This window comes from Phaethon aethereus (genome assembly GCF_964289735.1).
Source record: "Phaethon aethereus genome assembly, chromosome: 20".
Taxonomy (NCBI): Eukaryota; Metazoa; Chordata; class Aves; order Phaethontiformes; family Phaethontidae; genus Phaethon; species Phaethon aethereus.
Genome location: NC_138596.1, coordinates 9,737,791 through 9,750,688, shown reverse-complemented (window position 1 = coordinate 9,750,688; position 12,898 = coordinate 9,737,791). Strand labels below are relative to the sequence as shown.

The 12,898-nt window shown below is 44.0% G+C and overlaps 1 protein-coding gene across 1 annotated transcript in view; it reads right to left on the bottom strand.

The window, feature by feature from the left end:
• The window catches only part of CCDC187 (coiled-coil domain containing 187), a gene marked incomplete at its 5' end in the record, with an annotated part of 45,269 nt that overhangs the window by 19,434 nt on the left and 12,937 nt on the right, over positions 1 to 12,898 (bottom strand). The window contains 4 exons of the mRNA XM_082009148.1: positions 66 to 176; positions 574 to 680; positions 7,139 to 7,329; positions 12,138 to 12,237. Coding sequence (XP_081865274.1) covers positions 66 to 176; positions 574 to 680; positions 7,139 to 7,329; positions 12,138 to 12,237 — 509 coding nt within the window. The remainder of the gene's footprint in view (positions 1 to 65; positions 177 to 573; positions 681 to 7,138; positions 7,330 to 12,137; positions 12,238 to 12,898) is intronic.

Genomic DNA, 12,898 nt, shown 5'->3' with positions numbered 1-12,898 from the left:
GGGGATTGGAAGAACATTTTGCTGAATCTAGAGGCAGGAACACAGGATCTCCAATGATGACTTACCTCTAAGTTGTGCTGAAGCAGGTCACTCAAAAACCTCTGGCTTTCTTGAACTTCTAGCTTTGCTTTCTCCCTCAGCACTGTAAGCTGCTGTTTCTGCTGGAGCTGATGGACCTGCATTGAGAAATAACAGGCTATAAATTATACTTTTCACCAAGTCACATGATTCCTCAGAGCTGGGGGCCAAAGGGCAGCAAACTCCAAGAGAAAGCAGTACAGGTATTGTGCAGTCAACTCCTGTCGCTTCCTGCTGCGAAGGCAGTACAAATACTTGCTTTGGCTGCAGCAGAACAATGCATTCTTACTCACCAGTGCTAGAACAGGATCTCCAAGCAGCAAATTAAGGTTGGTACTTCTCCCTTGCAGCTACATGGGATTATACACCTGATGCAGAGTCACCTGATGCCAACTGATTATAGCCTGAATACACCTGAATCTAGCTAACACCTTTTTACCTGGGGTAGCAGAATTGGAGTTGCTCTTTGCTTGTTGCATAGGTTGCCTATTGTACCTTCAGTTTGTGAGCCAGTAGTAGGGAAGTTTGTCTCAAATTGTCCAGGTGGCTTTTGTGTTTCTCTTCCAGTGCTGTGTAGCTAGGGTCTCCCTCACCTGCAGAAGCTTAGGAAATAAATGTTAACAGTCACCATTTCTTAATTAAAAAAAAATTTAAAAATCCATGCCCCATTTAATAGGTGCAGGCTGAAGAAAGTATCAGTGTTTACCAGAGGGAGGCAGCGGAAGCAGATTTTCTTCAGATTCCAGTTACTGCCCTGAAAATGTGTTTCTACACTGTCAAAGTCCTTGGGGATTTAAGCGTTTGCTAGGTGTTTCGCCAGCAGGGCTGGCTTGCTTGAGTCACCATTGAGGCCAGCACACCTTGTAAATAATCTAGCAGCATCATGATATTTTCAATGAGGTCCCAGGGTATCTGCTTCTCAGCATTCTTTGCTGTATTTCAGGCCTGACTGTACTTCTCAAAACATGCCTGAGTCCTAATACGTAGATTTAAACAAGGGATTGCCAAAAGGGGAAGGAGGGATGTGTATGTTGTTCCTAACTGTGTTTTCCTTTTGAATCCTCCCTGGGCCTATTTTTGGAAGCCTCCCAAATCTGACATCTGCCTTTATTCCTGGAACAACTTCTCTGTATACATTTTCTTGTTCTACCATATTTGAAAAAGCAAAATGTCACTACCTACATCTTGTCAATAGATCTGTTAGCATAAAGTCCTGCAAGTATGGGGGAGAGGGGAAGAGGAAGGACTCAAGAGGGCCTATGCCAAGAAGGAGAAGGACTGGGGAGCGATTCCCAGTCTAAGCCCAAAGTCCAGAGCGTGGGTTACGATCACTCTTGTTCCCACTGCTCCTTCACTGGACCAACAGGATCAGACCCAGTAGTTACAAAAGAAGAAAAGCTTCCCAACCTCGTCACCTCTTTGGGAACACTAGCAGAATTGCGCATGCCCTCTCCATCTTTCAGCTTTGCTCTGTACGCAGGCGCAGGCTTGATTTCTCTCTTTTGTCACAAGGGGAAACAAACCCATGAAAAAAGCTTTCATTTTTAAGTGGGGAGAACAACTCTTGTTCCAGGTGCTCCTATTTCACTGCTACTTCTTTCTTGTAACTCTCCTGTCTGACTTTTTCAGTATAGGTGATGTAATGTTTACCAGTGATATGTTCTTGGCTGCTTTGAGCTTCTCAGATGAATTGCTAAGCTTATGCAAACAGGTTTCGTGTTTGTTCTGTGCTCTGCCACTGTCACAGCAACCAGAGTCATAAATATATTGAAGTGTGGGTCATAAATAGAAATAGGTTTGACTTGGAAACTTGAGATAAAGTCTGTATCCCTATCCAGATTGTCTGAATCCAAATTACCCCATGCCTCAGAATAAGCCCACAACACACAAGATTTGTTTCTGCTTTAAACACTGAAGGTTCTCTAACATGGAAGGATCAGAAACGTGGGCTTCTTTGCATGCCAGGATGCTTTTTGTGTTTATGTGGATGTGAGTGAAAGAAAATGTTAATGCTTCAAGCTTGATGCAGATTTTCTATTAGAATGCTACTCTGTTCTTATAAACAGCTTGATTGCAAATTTCACTTACCTCTTACAGTGTTACTATAGGAGGCTTTTCTTAACCCTCTACTTTTTAGAATCAAGAGACTGGATAAAAATCTCATCTTTTATTTCAGTAATGCATATCTCCTGGTTCTGGAGGGTTGTTTGAAAAGGCAGAATCATACTGAATTACCTAGAAATCACATGCCAAATAAAGAGTTTGTCCTTTTAAAAAGATTTTCATTTTTACCACAATCTTTCTAATTTTGAAGACTGATTCAGAGTCTTTAATGCTTATAGTTACCAGAAATGTTTTTGTGAAATGGTACATTTAGGAAAATCCTGTGAGTGAAAGAACTGTTGTTTCTACAGGGAAGTTTTATTACTCATTTTAAGCAATGTAATAGAAAAAAGACAATTGAACATTTCTTCAGTGGGTGTACAGACAGCTCACCACTTTCAAAAGCCAGATGAGGATGCCTCCTTCAACACTAACAAATAAGGTCATTTTATAAAAAAATTTACAAGCTAATTTTATTGATGCTAAGTTGTCTGAGTAGCTTTTCATACTAGCATCTGGGCCATTCTGAAGTACGGGAATCTATTAGGATATAGTTTAAAACTGGGAAGTATTTTCAATTTGTGCCTCAAACTGAACAATGTTATTGTTGTTCTGCTCAAAGCCTGACCAACGGTATTGATCTCAAAGTGAATAAAAAGTTTGTTTTGATGTATTTTCTCTCCTTTTGAACATAATTTTCCTAATTGTGGCTATTTCCACATACATTTCTCGTGTTGAACCATCCTGCATTAAAGAAAATACCATCTGGCTAAACTTCACATCCTCTTACATTATGATGAATGGCATTTTACTGCATACTCGGATAGCTTCAATGTACATACACTCAGTCTTTTTAAAAAAATGCTATTTATTAAATCACTTTCCGCTGCACCTGCAGATTCTCAGTAAAGCCCTGTAGAATCTCTGTGACACATAATTAAAAAAGCCAGGCTAAAAGTCTCATTTTTCTAATCACTTGAAGCTAGGCAGAAGCACTTACTGCTGCTTTACTCAAGGACAGCTTTTTCTCCTTCTGCCCATGTCAGCAATCAGTCCAAACCAGTTTTTAAAAAAATACGTACTTGCAACTTTAGGTGTAAGCACAACTTTGACTACATTATTGCCTGGAGGTGTAGGAAGATGGGGTGTAAAGAGTCCTGAAAGGCTGCTATGGAATGGAGCAACAGATCCAGAAGGAACTGACCCATTTGATACCCAGGTTAAGGCAATCCTTCCACTCTCCAAAATTACTGAGCTAGCTCAATTGCTTTATTATTTTAGGATGCTCTTCAGGTGAGGGAAGGGGTGGTGAAATACCACCCAGGCATTTCAGTACTTTGTTAGCGTGCAAGAACCAAGCTGCAGTGATGGCAGCAGTAAATGGAGATGCAGAAAAGAGGTTTGCTAACTCCTGCTCACAACTGAGATTTGCAGCACAGGCAAACAGGATGGCTGCTTGGGCCGTCTTCAGCAAGACCTGTGAACCAAGAGCAATCCCTAAGCAAGAGACTTGAAGGCTATACTTGTTTATGCAGAAAAATCAATGGGCTGTTTTGCATTCTTGAATACCTCGGAGAATTTGTTTTTCCACCCCTGCTGAATCAGTTTCTTCTCTCCTCTATAAATACATCTAGTATCCCACTTGTCATTGAAGTGTAGCTGCTTGCTAGACAAGGGGATTAATGTGGCCTCTGCTGCTCCTGTCCTCTGCATATTCTGTGTTTATGGCTACATCCTCCAGCGTGGAGGGTGGGCCAGAGTTCAGCTTCCAGCCAGATGTTGCAGCACATGGCAATACCTCACCCTGCTGCTGCCCCTTCCACATGTGGCATGTCACAAGACAAGAGAGAGCTGGGCCTGAATCTGGACCTAACCAGAACTCTGAATTTCCGTGGAATGTCCCTTCTATTGCTCATCAGTTATACTAAATTCCCCCAACCCACTACACTTCCAGTATGGATACCAAAGACCCAACCTGTATGGCAAAGCAATGCTGGACTCCACAGAGCAAGAAATGTGTACACGTGTCCGCGTGCTTTGCGGCGGTATTTTACAAGTAATGGCACACTATGAGGTAGTAGCATGGGGAGGGCAAAGTCCTGACTTCTTGTGCACACACAGGCTATAGGATGATTTATCAGCCAGCTAATGTGGTGCAAATAGAATCTCTGTGGGTATGGGAAGAAACTAGTTCAGAGGGACAAAACTGGTATCAGAGGAAGTGAGAGCAATTCTCAAGAGCAATTCTCGTGTTGCCTGTCACAGAGTTAAGAAGTGTGCTATGCTTCAATGCTGCCATCATTGCAGACTACTTCAGAGAATGTTTGATTCTTCAGAGAACGGTGATGGAGCCCACTGAAGCTTCACCAAGCAGAAGTTTTGTAAAATACAGAAGACAGTGTAGGATTTTGAAGCAAAACACAAAGAGCTGTCTTATCGCAAAACTACCAATCGGAGAACAATTAGCTGAAACCATGCTGTTACACCTCTTTGCCGATTCCACTAATTTAATCATTTCTTCCTCTGCTACAAGCAAGAAGGCAGCTCCCTCTAGTGACGTGAGAAAATATGTCAATCAGCAGTTATGTATTCTTTGTAATCCAGGTTAAAATTCTGCATTTTAAGAATAATGGAGAGCATGTCATTTGCTTTCCTAATGCCAAGTACTTTAAACCAGTAGCTACGCTTAAGCTTCAACATTTAGAAAATACTTTTTAAACAATTAATTTCAGTGTAAACCTTGTTGTCCCTCAAATACAAAAACGGAAAAACTAAGAGCCTGGCCCAATGAAATGAGCTTTCTGGCTCATTTAGTCCAATCTGGCTCATAATCCAGTTGCAAGGCAAAGGAAGGGGCACAGGCAAAATGCTTTTTAAAATCACCTAGTTCCCTTATTTAATAGCAATAACCTGGATACAGTGGCCTGTATTCCGAGGGTGTGCTGCAGTATCAAGGAAGGTATAGCTCATTTCCTCAGCTCCCTGTGGAAGAGACCTGGTGGTGTGGCAGGAATGATGGAAAGATTTTATGTAGTGGTGTCTCTGAGATAAGCAGAATATGTAAACTACTTCCTTGTCAGCTCACTTGGTTATGTCAAGTTTTGTGCCTAAATTGATTAGAGATGCATATAAGAGCTGTGTGAAATACTTTCCAGTGATCCCTGTGGAGAGGATTTGTGTTCATCACAGCATGCGCTTACAGCATTTGCAATTCTGGATTTTATATTGGCTGTGTTTAAAAAGAAAATTCAACAGTTCAGAACAGGTTCACTGTCTTACTCCAGGCAGTGAATAGTTACAAATATTTTGTGAATATCTGCTTCTTGTACAGTGTTTTATTACATTTGAAAATGAAATTTGTTATTTTGCCAAGTATGTTTACTACAGAAAATATTTCATGCCTTGGCATAGCAATTAGCGGTTAGGTGATGCATGTATCTTTTAAAGGTAAATATTTATATTTTGCAACAGTTGTATAATTACACATCATTATGCTGCATGTGCAGGGTGACTTCTGTGTTCTGTGAAAGAGAACAGAACCAACTGCTGGTGTGAGGCATTACAGCAGACAATACAGCCTTGCATCTGAATGCCCTTTTCCTGATAAGAGTTGTGAACAGATCCACTTGTGACCCATATTTCAAAATCACATTGTCTTCAGAATGACAGTTCTGTGCCTCATCTGCAGCAACATGGCCTGAGTGGAACTGCTGGCTTACAGTCAAACCTTGGGCTTGAGCTCGCTCAAGCTCTGTCGGCTCCTGCAAATGCTCAGAGAAGGTAAAGCTTTCTCCTGGCATAGACACCGGGCAGCAGTTCCTATTGCTCATGTGGTGAATAGTGGATGGCAGGGTCTTTTTGCCAGATAGCTTCCAGAATTGGGGCCCTTAGTTATTAATATTAAATAAATGCAATGTCTTTTGCTTATGGTAAACACTTCAGACAACAGACTTACTGTCCAATCATGTAAGATGCCCTCCTAGTCCCCGGGGGGTGGGGAGAAGCATAGTAAACAATGCTAGCTTCTCCACCACCTCAAAATCCAATATTACATATAAAATTTCCTGGGGAAAACAATGAAGAATCCTTAATAAGAGCAAAGGCTTTTTGTAAGTACCCTCTTTGAAGAAAGGTTATCTGATCTTGTTCTTTTGTCCCAGAAAAGCCCTTAAAACAATGCACCATCTGCTACTGTTTGGTGGAAACAAGCAGAGATCTCTTCAGACAGAGCGGCCTGCATGCTACTGTTTGCCATTTAACCCTTTCGGCCACAAACTTTCCCTTGTTTCCATGCAAACATTTGTTCTGAGCAGAAGTGGCGATGCCCTGCACCCCACCCTTGCCTTGGCCAGTCCTGTAGGATCATCGAGCAGATCTCTCCATTCAGCCTGCATTGTATAAATGTTCCGTGCCTTGACATCTCTTGCTGTACAAGTACGATAATATCCCACACTTATCTGATGTGGTAATTATGAAGAATTAATTTCAAGGCTCCTTGAGATCTTCAGATGAAGCTGCAAAGTGCTGAAAACGTCTCTGATCTGAATGGAGTTTGTTCCATGGGGAACCATCTATAGCTGTCGCTGTGTAACTCAGCACAGGAGCAACCTGTGAGGTGACACTCTGCTGAATTCACACCTGTGAGACAGCACAGCACTGCATGGAAAAGGCAAAGCGTTTCTATTGCATCTTTAGTGGGGCGTATCTGTTAAATCGGCCATGAAAGTTGAGGGGACATTTTTTCATATATTCTTTCTTCACCTTTGAAATCTGGAACACGAACCAGCTATTTGAAATTCACTCTCACCCTAGAAGTTTTTCCAGTCCTCGTCAGAACTGCTAGCAAGAATTCTCTTGCAATGAAGGACTGTTCTTTCTTTTGCAATAGCATAAGAAATACCTTGGGAGGGCACTGAGTAATGACCGCGCTCTGACACTTTGGGAAATGCCACCTTACCAAAGTCCTGCTCAAAGCTGTTGTGAGTCTCAGCTCCACGGCTCAGAGCAGCAGAGGGCTGTAATCTGAGGCTGGCTGGTGTCCTCGCACTCTCTCTGGGACACTGGTTGGCAATTTCCTCTTGATTCTGGACTTTCAGAATAGTCTCATACCAGTAGTGGTTCCTCTGAGCTGTGAGTTCTCTCTGCAGACTGTGTCAAGGTAACAACAACAATTATTCAGAGAGTTTTCGAGATCGTGCTTGTGTGTAAGCAATCTTTTGAGTTAAAAAATGATTATTTCATTTTAACAAAGTTATCATTTATTAAATTTTGTTAAATGGAAACAAAAGACTAAAAAGTCATACCTGCCAATGTACAAAATCCCTTCTTGCACCTGGATGTTGTGAGGAAAGCTAACAACACTTGTCTTTACCTACTCTAAATACTGCTCTGAAAGAGCCAGGTATTTTTCAGCCTGGTGGCAAATAGAAACAACCACGTTGCAGTTTTGAAGCTTAATTTATGAGAGCTGCATTGCACAACCTGTGCCATTATTAGGACTTGGTTGCACAATCTAGATCTGAACCTTGGCAAAGTTTTTTGAAATCTTTTTAGAAACACAAAGTACTGCTCTCTGTTCCAGCATTTCTGGGACATGTGCTGGGCATGGCTATGGCCCAACTAAGGTTTGCATTCAAAACAATGTCAGCACCAGGTCCCACAGTCCTGGTGAAGATTTCAGCTAACCGGTTTTACTTTGTTTTGATCTGTAACTACCTGTCCCTGACTAAAAAGATTAGGAAGGAAGGTGTGAAAATGGGCATTTATTGATCAAGCCTCAGCTGAAACACATGCAGGGACACTGAGACACATTGAAATGATGACAGATGTTTTCATTTTTATACAGAAAAATGAATGTGGCAATTTTTTTTTTATCAGCAATCAGCTTAGGGAAATCTCATTTCATTTCTCATTAATAAGCTTTTCTTTGTCTTTCATGACCCAGAAACTGCTAAAACGATTAGAACGGCTTCCACTAACATGTCTTGGATGTAGTCTTCAGAAAGTAAGAGAAAAGGTGGTTGAGAGAGAAAGAGAAGAGGTAACTAGGTTCTTAAAAAGCAGTTCTAATATCTGTTGGGCAAATGCACTGGGTATTGTTTCTGCATTTGTGTTGTGTTAGGTTTTTAGTCAATGCCACTGTTTCTTTTGGCTCTTGAGAACTTCTGTTTGGAAAGACAGATGTCAAGGTTCGAATCCAACCCTGCCTGGTTCCTGGGAAGGCTCCTGCTAACGTCAGTGGTATTCAGTAGATTCTACAGAACATACTGTGATTAACAGGAGTGGCCAGCAACCCCTCTCTTCCAGACACAATCAGCTCTGCAGTGGGCATAAACCATCACAATTCCCAGCTGAGGCTCTTTGGATTTGCACCAGCTAAAGAGAAAGCATTATCGGGGCCACAGCAGGAGGCAGAGCTGTGATCTGCCAGCTAACTGCCTCGGGACACCAGGCCCCTGCCTGGCGGCTCCTTGCTCTGCCCTAGCCCGCGAGGCTGCCCAGCACACCTTCAAAACTGAACTTAGGGCCAAAGTGCCATGATCTTGTTGACTCTTGAGAGAGGCAGAATGTAAGAGAAAGCCACTTCTATGGGTAACTGAAGTGAAATAAGGATGAAACTGCATAAACATTTTCTGGCAGTTTGGAGAATTACCATCAGTGAGTCATTTGCATTAGCAACAAATCTCCATCAGCCACCTCTGTGGACTGCAGAGCAGCCGTGCATGAAATGGGAACATTTCTTATGGCAAGAGGCACCTGCGAGATTTCTTGCATGAACATGAGTCACTGTTTTCACAGCTATAATTAAACATGTAAACACAAAACTGTGCTGTCGAAACTGGCCGTGGATAAGATCATGTTCAAGAGCACTGATTTTGTAACACTGGGTGTTTTGTATTTGTGAATGAGGCTGGCAAACAGTTTTTAACAGGTGGCTTTGTTTGGATGAACTCTCAAAGAGAGTATCTATTGTAGCCAACTCAGGACTCAACTCATCACCAGCAGCCACAGTGGAAGTCAGAGCATAGATGCAATTCAGCTGCTTTTACTACCACATTTTCTAACCAAGCTCTAGCTACATTGGTGATGAGCTATACAGGCACGGATTTGCCAAGGGCTAAGAACACAGCGCTATCCCTGCCTGTTAGCAGAGTCCTGTAAAGTTTTGCATGCTTATCAAGAGACAGACTTCCTTCCCCCAATACTAATGCTCCCCGAAACAGAGTTCATGCACTCACAGTGCAAATGTGTCTGGAGCAGGAGAAATTATGACCCGGAAAGTGTGTTCCTCAGTCACCTTAACACACTGATGCCTCTTTACCATGTGGCTCTCTGTCTGATTGGATCGTAGATGTATGCCCCCAGCAGGTATGTGAATCAGTTGATACTGGAGGAACTTCGGGAATAGCTAGATCATGGGACCCTCATGTTGACCTCGCTGGTGTGTGCTGCCCACTGGTGTGTACTAGAAGGACACTCATTCACTTTTGCTTCCTGTGAGTGAGCATACAGGCTTCAGGACTAGGTGCGAAATTAGAATCTAGATCATATACAAATAAAGGACAATTCAAAGACAGATTTTTACTGTGAACCTCTGTATTATCTGCCTTACCAAGAGCTAAGAAAAGGTTAGACATGGGGTGGTCTTTATATCGTCCCCTTACTGTCACTACTGCTGCATCAGAGGGGGTCCTCAACCTACAAGGAGATGAGCCTGGAGTCATTCACAATATAGCAACGCTTTCCACTTCTAATCTCTAAATACAGTGATATTTTATCTGCAAGTGGCTCTCCTCATCTTTTGAAACAGCACTTGCAACAGGGTTGTGATTTATTGTTTGAGAGGTTTTATTGGTGGGGTTTTTTCTGTGACGCTCTGAGGACTTTGACTCCACGGCTCAAACGCGGGAGCTTTGCTTTCTCAGTAATTGCATTGTTGAGGAGATCAGCGCAATCTGTCTTATTTCTACTCTGTCTGATGCTTGTCCATTACAGCTGAGGGGCTATTCCCAACGAGGCCCACGGGGGTTCTGCACCCACCTTCCATTACTGTGAATTAGAGTTGCATATAAACACGCCTGCATCAGGACAAGAGTAATGGACCCCACCATTTTCTTCAGACTGGTCGGCTGCGCTCTGCCAGGTACAGCGCACAGCCGGCTCTGACTCTCTCCACTGCACGCTCTGACTGCTGAGTGCTCATGTTTTATACATTTGCCATCTTCTGTGACAGAACAGCTCCATAATCCTTGCAACTGATCTCTGGGAGCAGAAGTCAGCCCAACCTTTGTAAATGTGGTACTTGTGCTCAAAGAACAGGGGTTTAACTCTCAGTAATTCCAGTAATTACTCTTCATAACTTTGATAAGCTGAGGTGGCTGGACTTATCTCTCCAATTTTCGTTTTTCTCTTGTTTACTTTACACTGTAAAGCTGTAAACAATCTTCTTAAAAAGAACGCTGTGCCTTATATCCTGCCTTCAGTTAAAAAAACCTGCTCTTCTTCCCACTAGAGCTTTCTGCAGTTTAATTGCAAGTAGGTTGGCACAGCCAGCCTGGTCCCCGGCACCAGGGAACCCCCTGATAAGCAGAGCCATGCCATCGCCGCCCGGGCAGGGATCCCGCAGCACCAACACCTCGTCCTTCCCTCTGCACAGGATGTTGGGGACACGGTGGCCGGTTTGCTGCACCTGTGTTCTGTCTTCAGTAATATTTCATTTTCTAGGGCTCAGGGGATTTGTCCTCTAAGGGAAGACCTCTCTGCAGAGAGATGTGGCCCCTGCGGGGACACTGGCTTTGTCAGTCTCTGCGGCCAGGCAGGGGCAGGGTCTGGTTTGCAGTTAGTGATTGCGTCTGAACCAACAGGTCCCTTCACGGGTGACCCACTCGGGGCAGCTACACGAATATGTCTTTGCTCTCTAAGGTACAGGCTAAACACAGAGGGGTTTCTATCGACTGCCATCCTACATTAAACATTTAATTAACGTAGGCTGACTGAAAACAACCTACGTTAACGTAATCCTTTTTTCTAAACATCCTGCTTCAAAGCCTATTTTCCATAATAATCACCATGCTCCAACACGTGTCCTGTTTCAAGGAAACTCGATGTTTGTGAGGAGGCATTGCTCCGCACACACACAACCTGTAGAGCTGCGGCAATCAGAATTTTTCACCCACTTTTGGAGCAAAGTGAGTGAAAACAGTTACTAAAAACGAATTTATAGTATTCAGTTGATTAAATCCCTCTGTAATCCCCTGCAGAAAGGAGATCAGTGGAGATTTAACTAGGTACTCATCAAGATAATCAATTTATTCTTCTGCCAGCACCATGTCTTAAAATACCGAGGCTTTTTTTCACCAGGGCGGGCAGGGAGGCACGAGCTACGCCTTGCTTTCCACACACGGGGCTGTGACCCGGGGGGAGGCTGGGGCGCCGTGGCCTTCAAGCCCCCGGGGGCCCGGCGGGCGCGGCGACCGGCCCCGGCGGCTCCGCGGGCGCGGAGGGGCGCGCGCGGCGGGCGGCGCCCCCGGGCGGCGGGCTGGCGGCGCCCCCTGGCGGGCAGCCCCCAGCCCCACTGGGGACCCGCCTCCTGCCGCCGGGAGCGGAGCGAGGGCAGAGCCCCTCGGGCCGGCGGAGCGGGGCCGGTTGCGCGGGAGGAAAGCTGCCCCTCAGCCGCCTGCCTCCCCAGGCCGCTGGGGGGCTACGTCTGGGGCGAAAGTCCTGTCGGGGAGATCCATCTGTCCAGAAAACCCCAGCCTTTCCTATTGATCCTCCAGCTCTCTACAAATAGGTCCTTCCCTCTTTCAGTATATCTTGTGTCAAAATCTGCCTACTTGGCAATTCGCTGGGTAAGTAGTAAAGAGCAGCCTGGCTCCATGCTGAATTGGTGCTATTTATTTTAACTACGTGTGTGTGTGGTGCATTTAGCAGGGAATAATATATCCAAATTTGTTTACCTTCTAGTGAGGAATCTGTGAGATGGAGAGGCTGGGCTCGTTATTGGCTTTTCATGCAATAGGCTTATGTCCACCTCAGAGCCCTTATTCACAGGAAAACCTTTTAAAAAGACAAATGAAGCCATTTAATAAATATGCTCTTTGTAGAAATGAAATGGCCCAAGCTTTGGCATCTATTCTCTGCCTGCTTATGTGTAAGCACTTAACTTTCATATAGCTCTTCTTATCTGCAGATTTCTATGTATGCAGGGTTAGGCTGATGAGTCCTTTCTTACTTCTGGGAAAAGCCTAGGCACCAGAAAGTGAAGTGATGTGTCCAAAATCAGTGGCAAAGCCACAGATAAAATTAAGAGATGTAGTTTCACCGGTGCAAAGAGAGGAGCAGAAAGTAATTAGACCATTACCCAAGTTAGAGCATTCTTAATGTAACACTCTCTACTTCGGTCCTATCTCTCCTTTCACAGAGGACTGATGGATTTTTCAGTGCTAACCAAACAGACATATAAGAAAAGTCACTCATTACTAACATTCTGGCAACCTTTTGATCTGAGGAAATTTGCTGGAATTTCACGGTTCTGCCCTACTGATCTAAAAATACTGAACAGCTTATGGAGCGGCGCTTGTACTTGCTGCTGCCAGGGACTCCCTATGCTGCCTGTGCTGCCTGCTGAGCGCATCTGTGACTCTTCTTGGTGTTCTATTTGTGAGCTGTGCAGAGAACAAGTCTGGAAGCATTCAAGGCTCCAGCAACCACTCCCTCT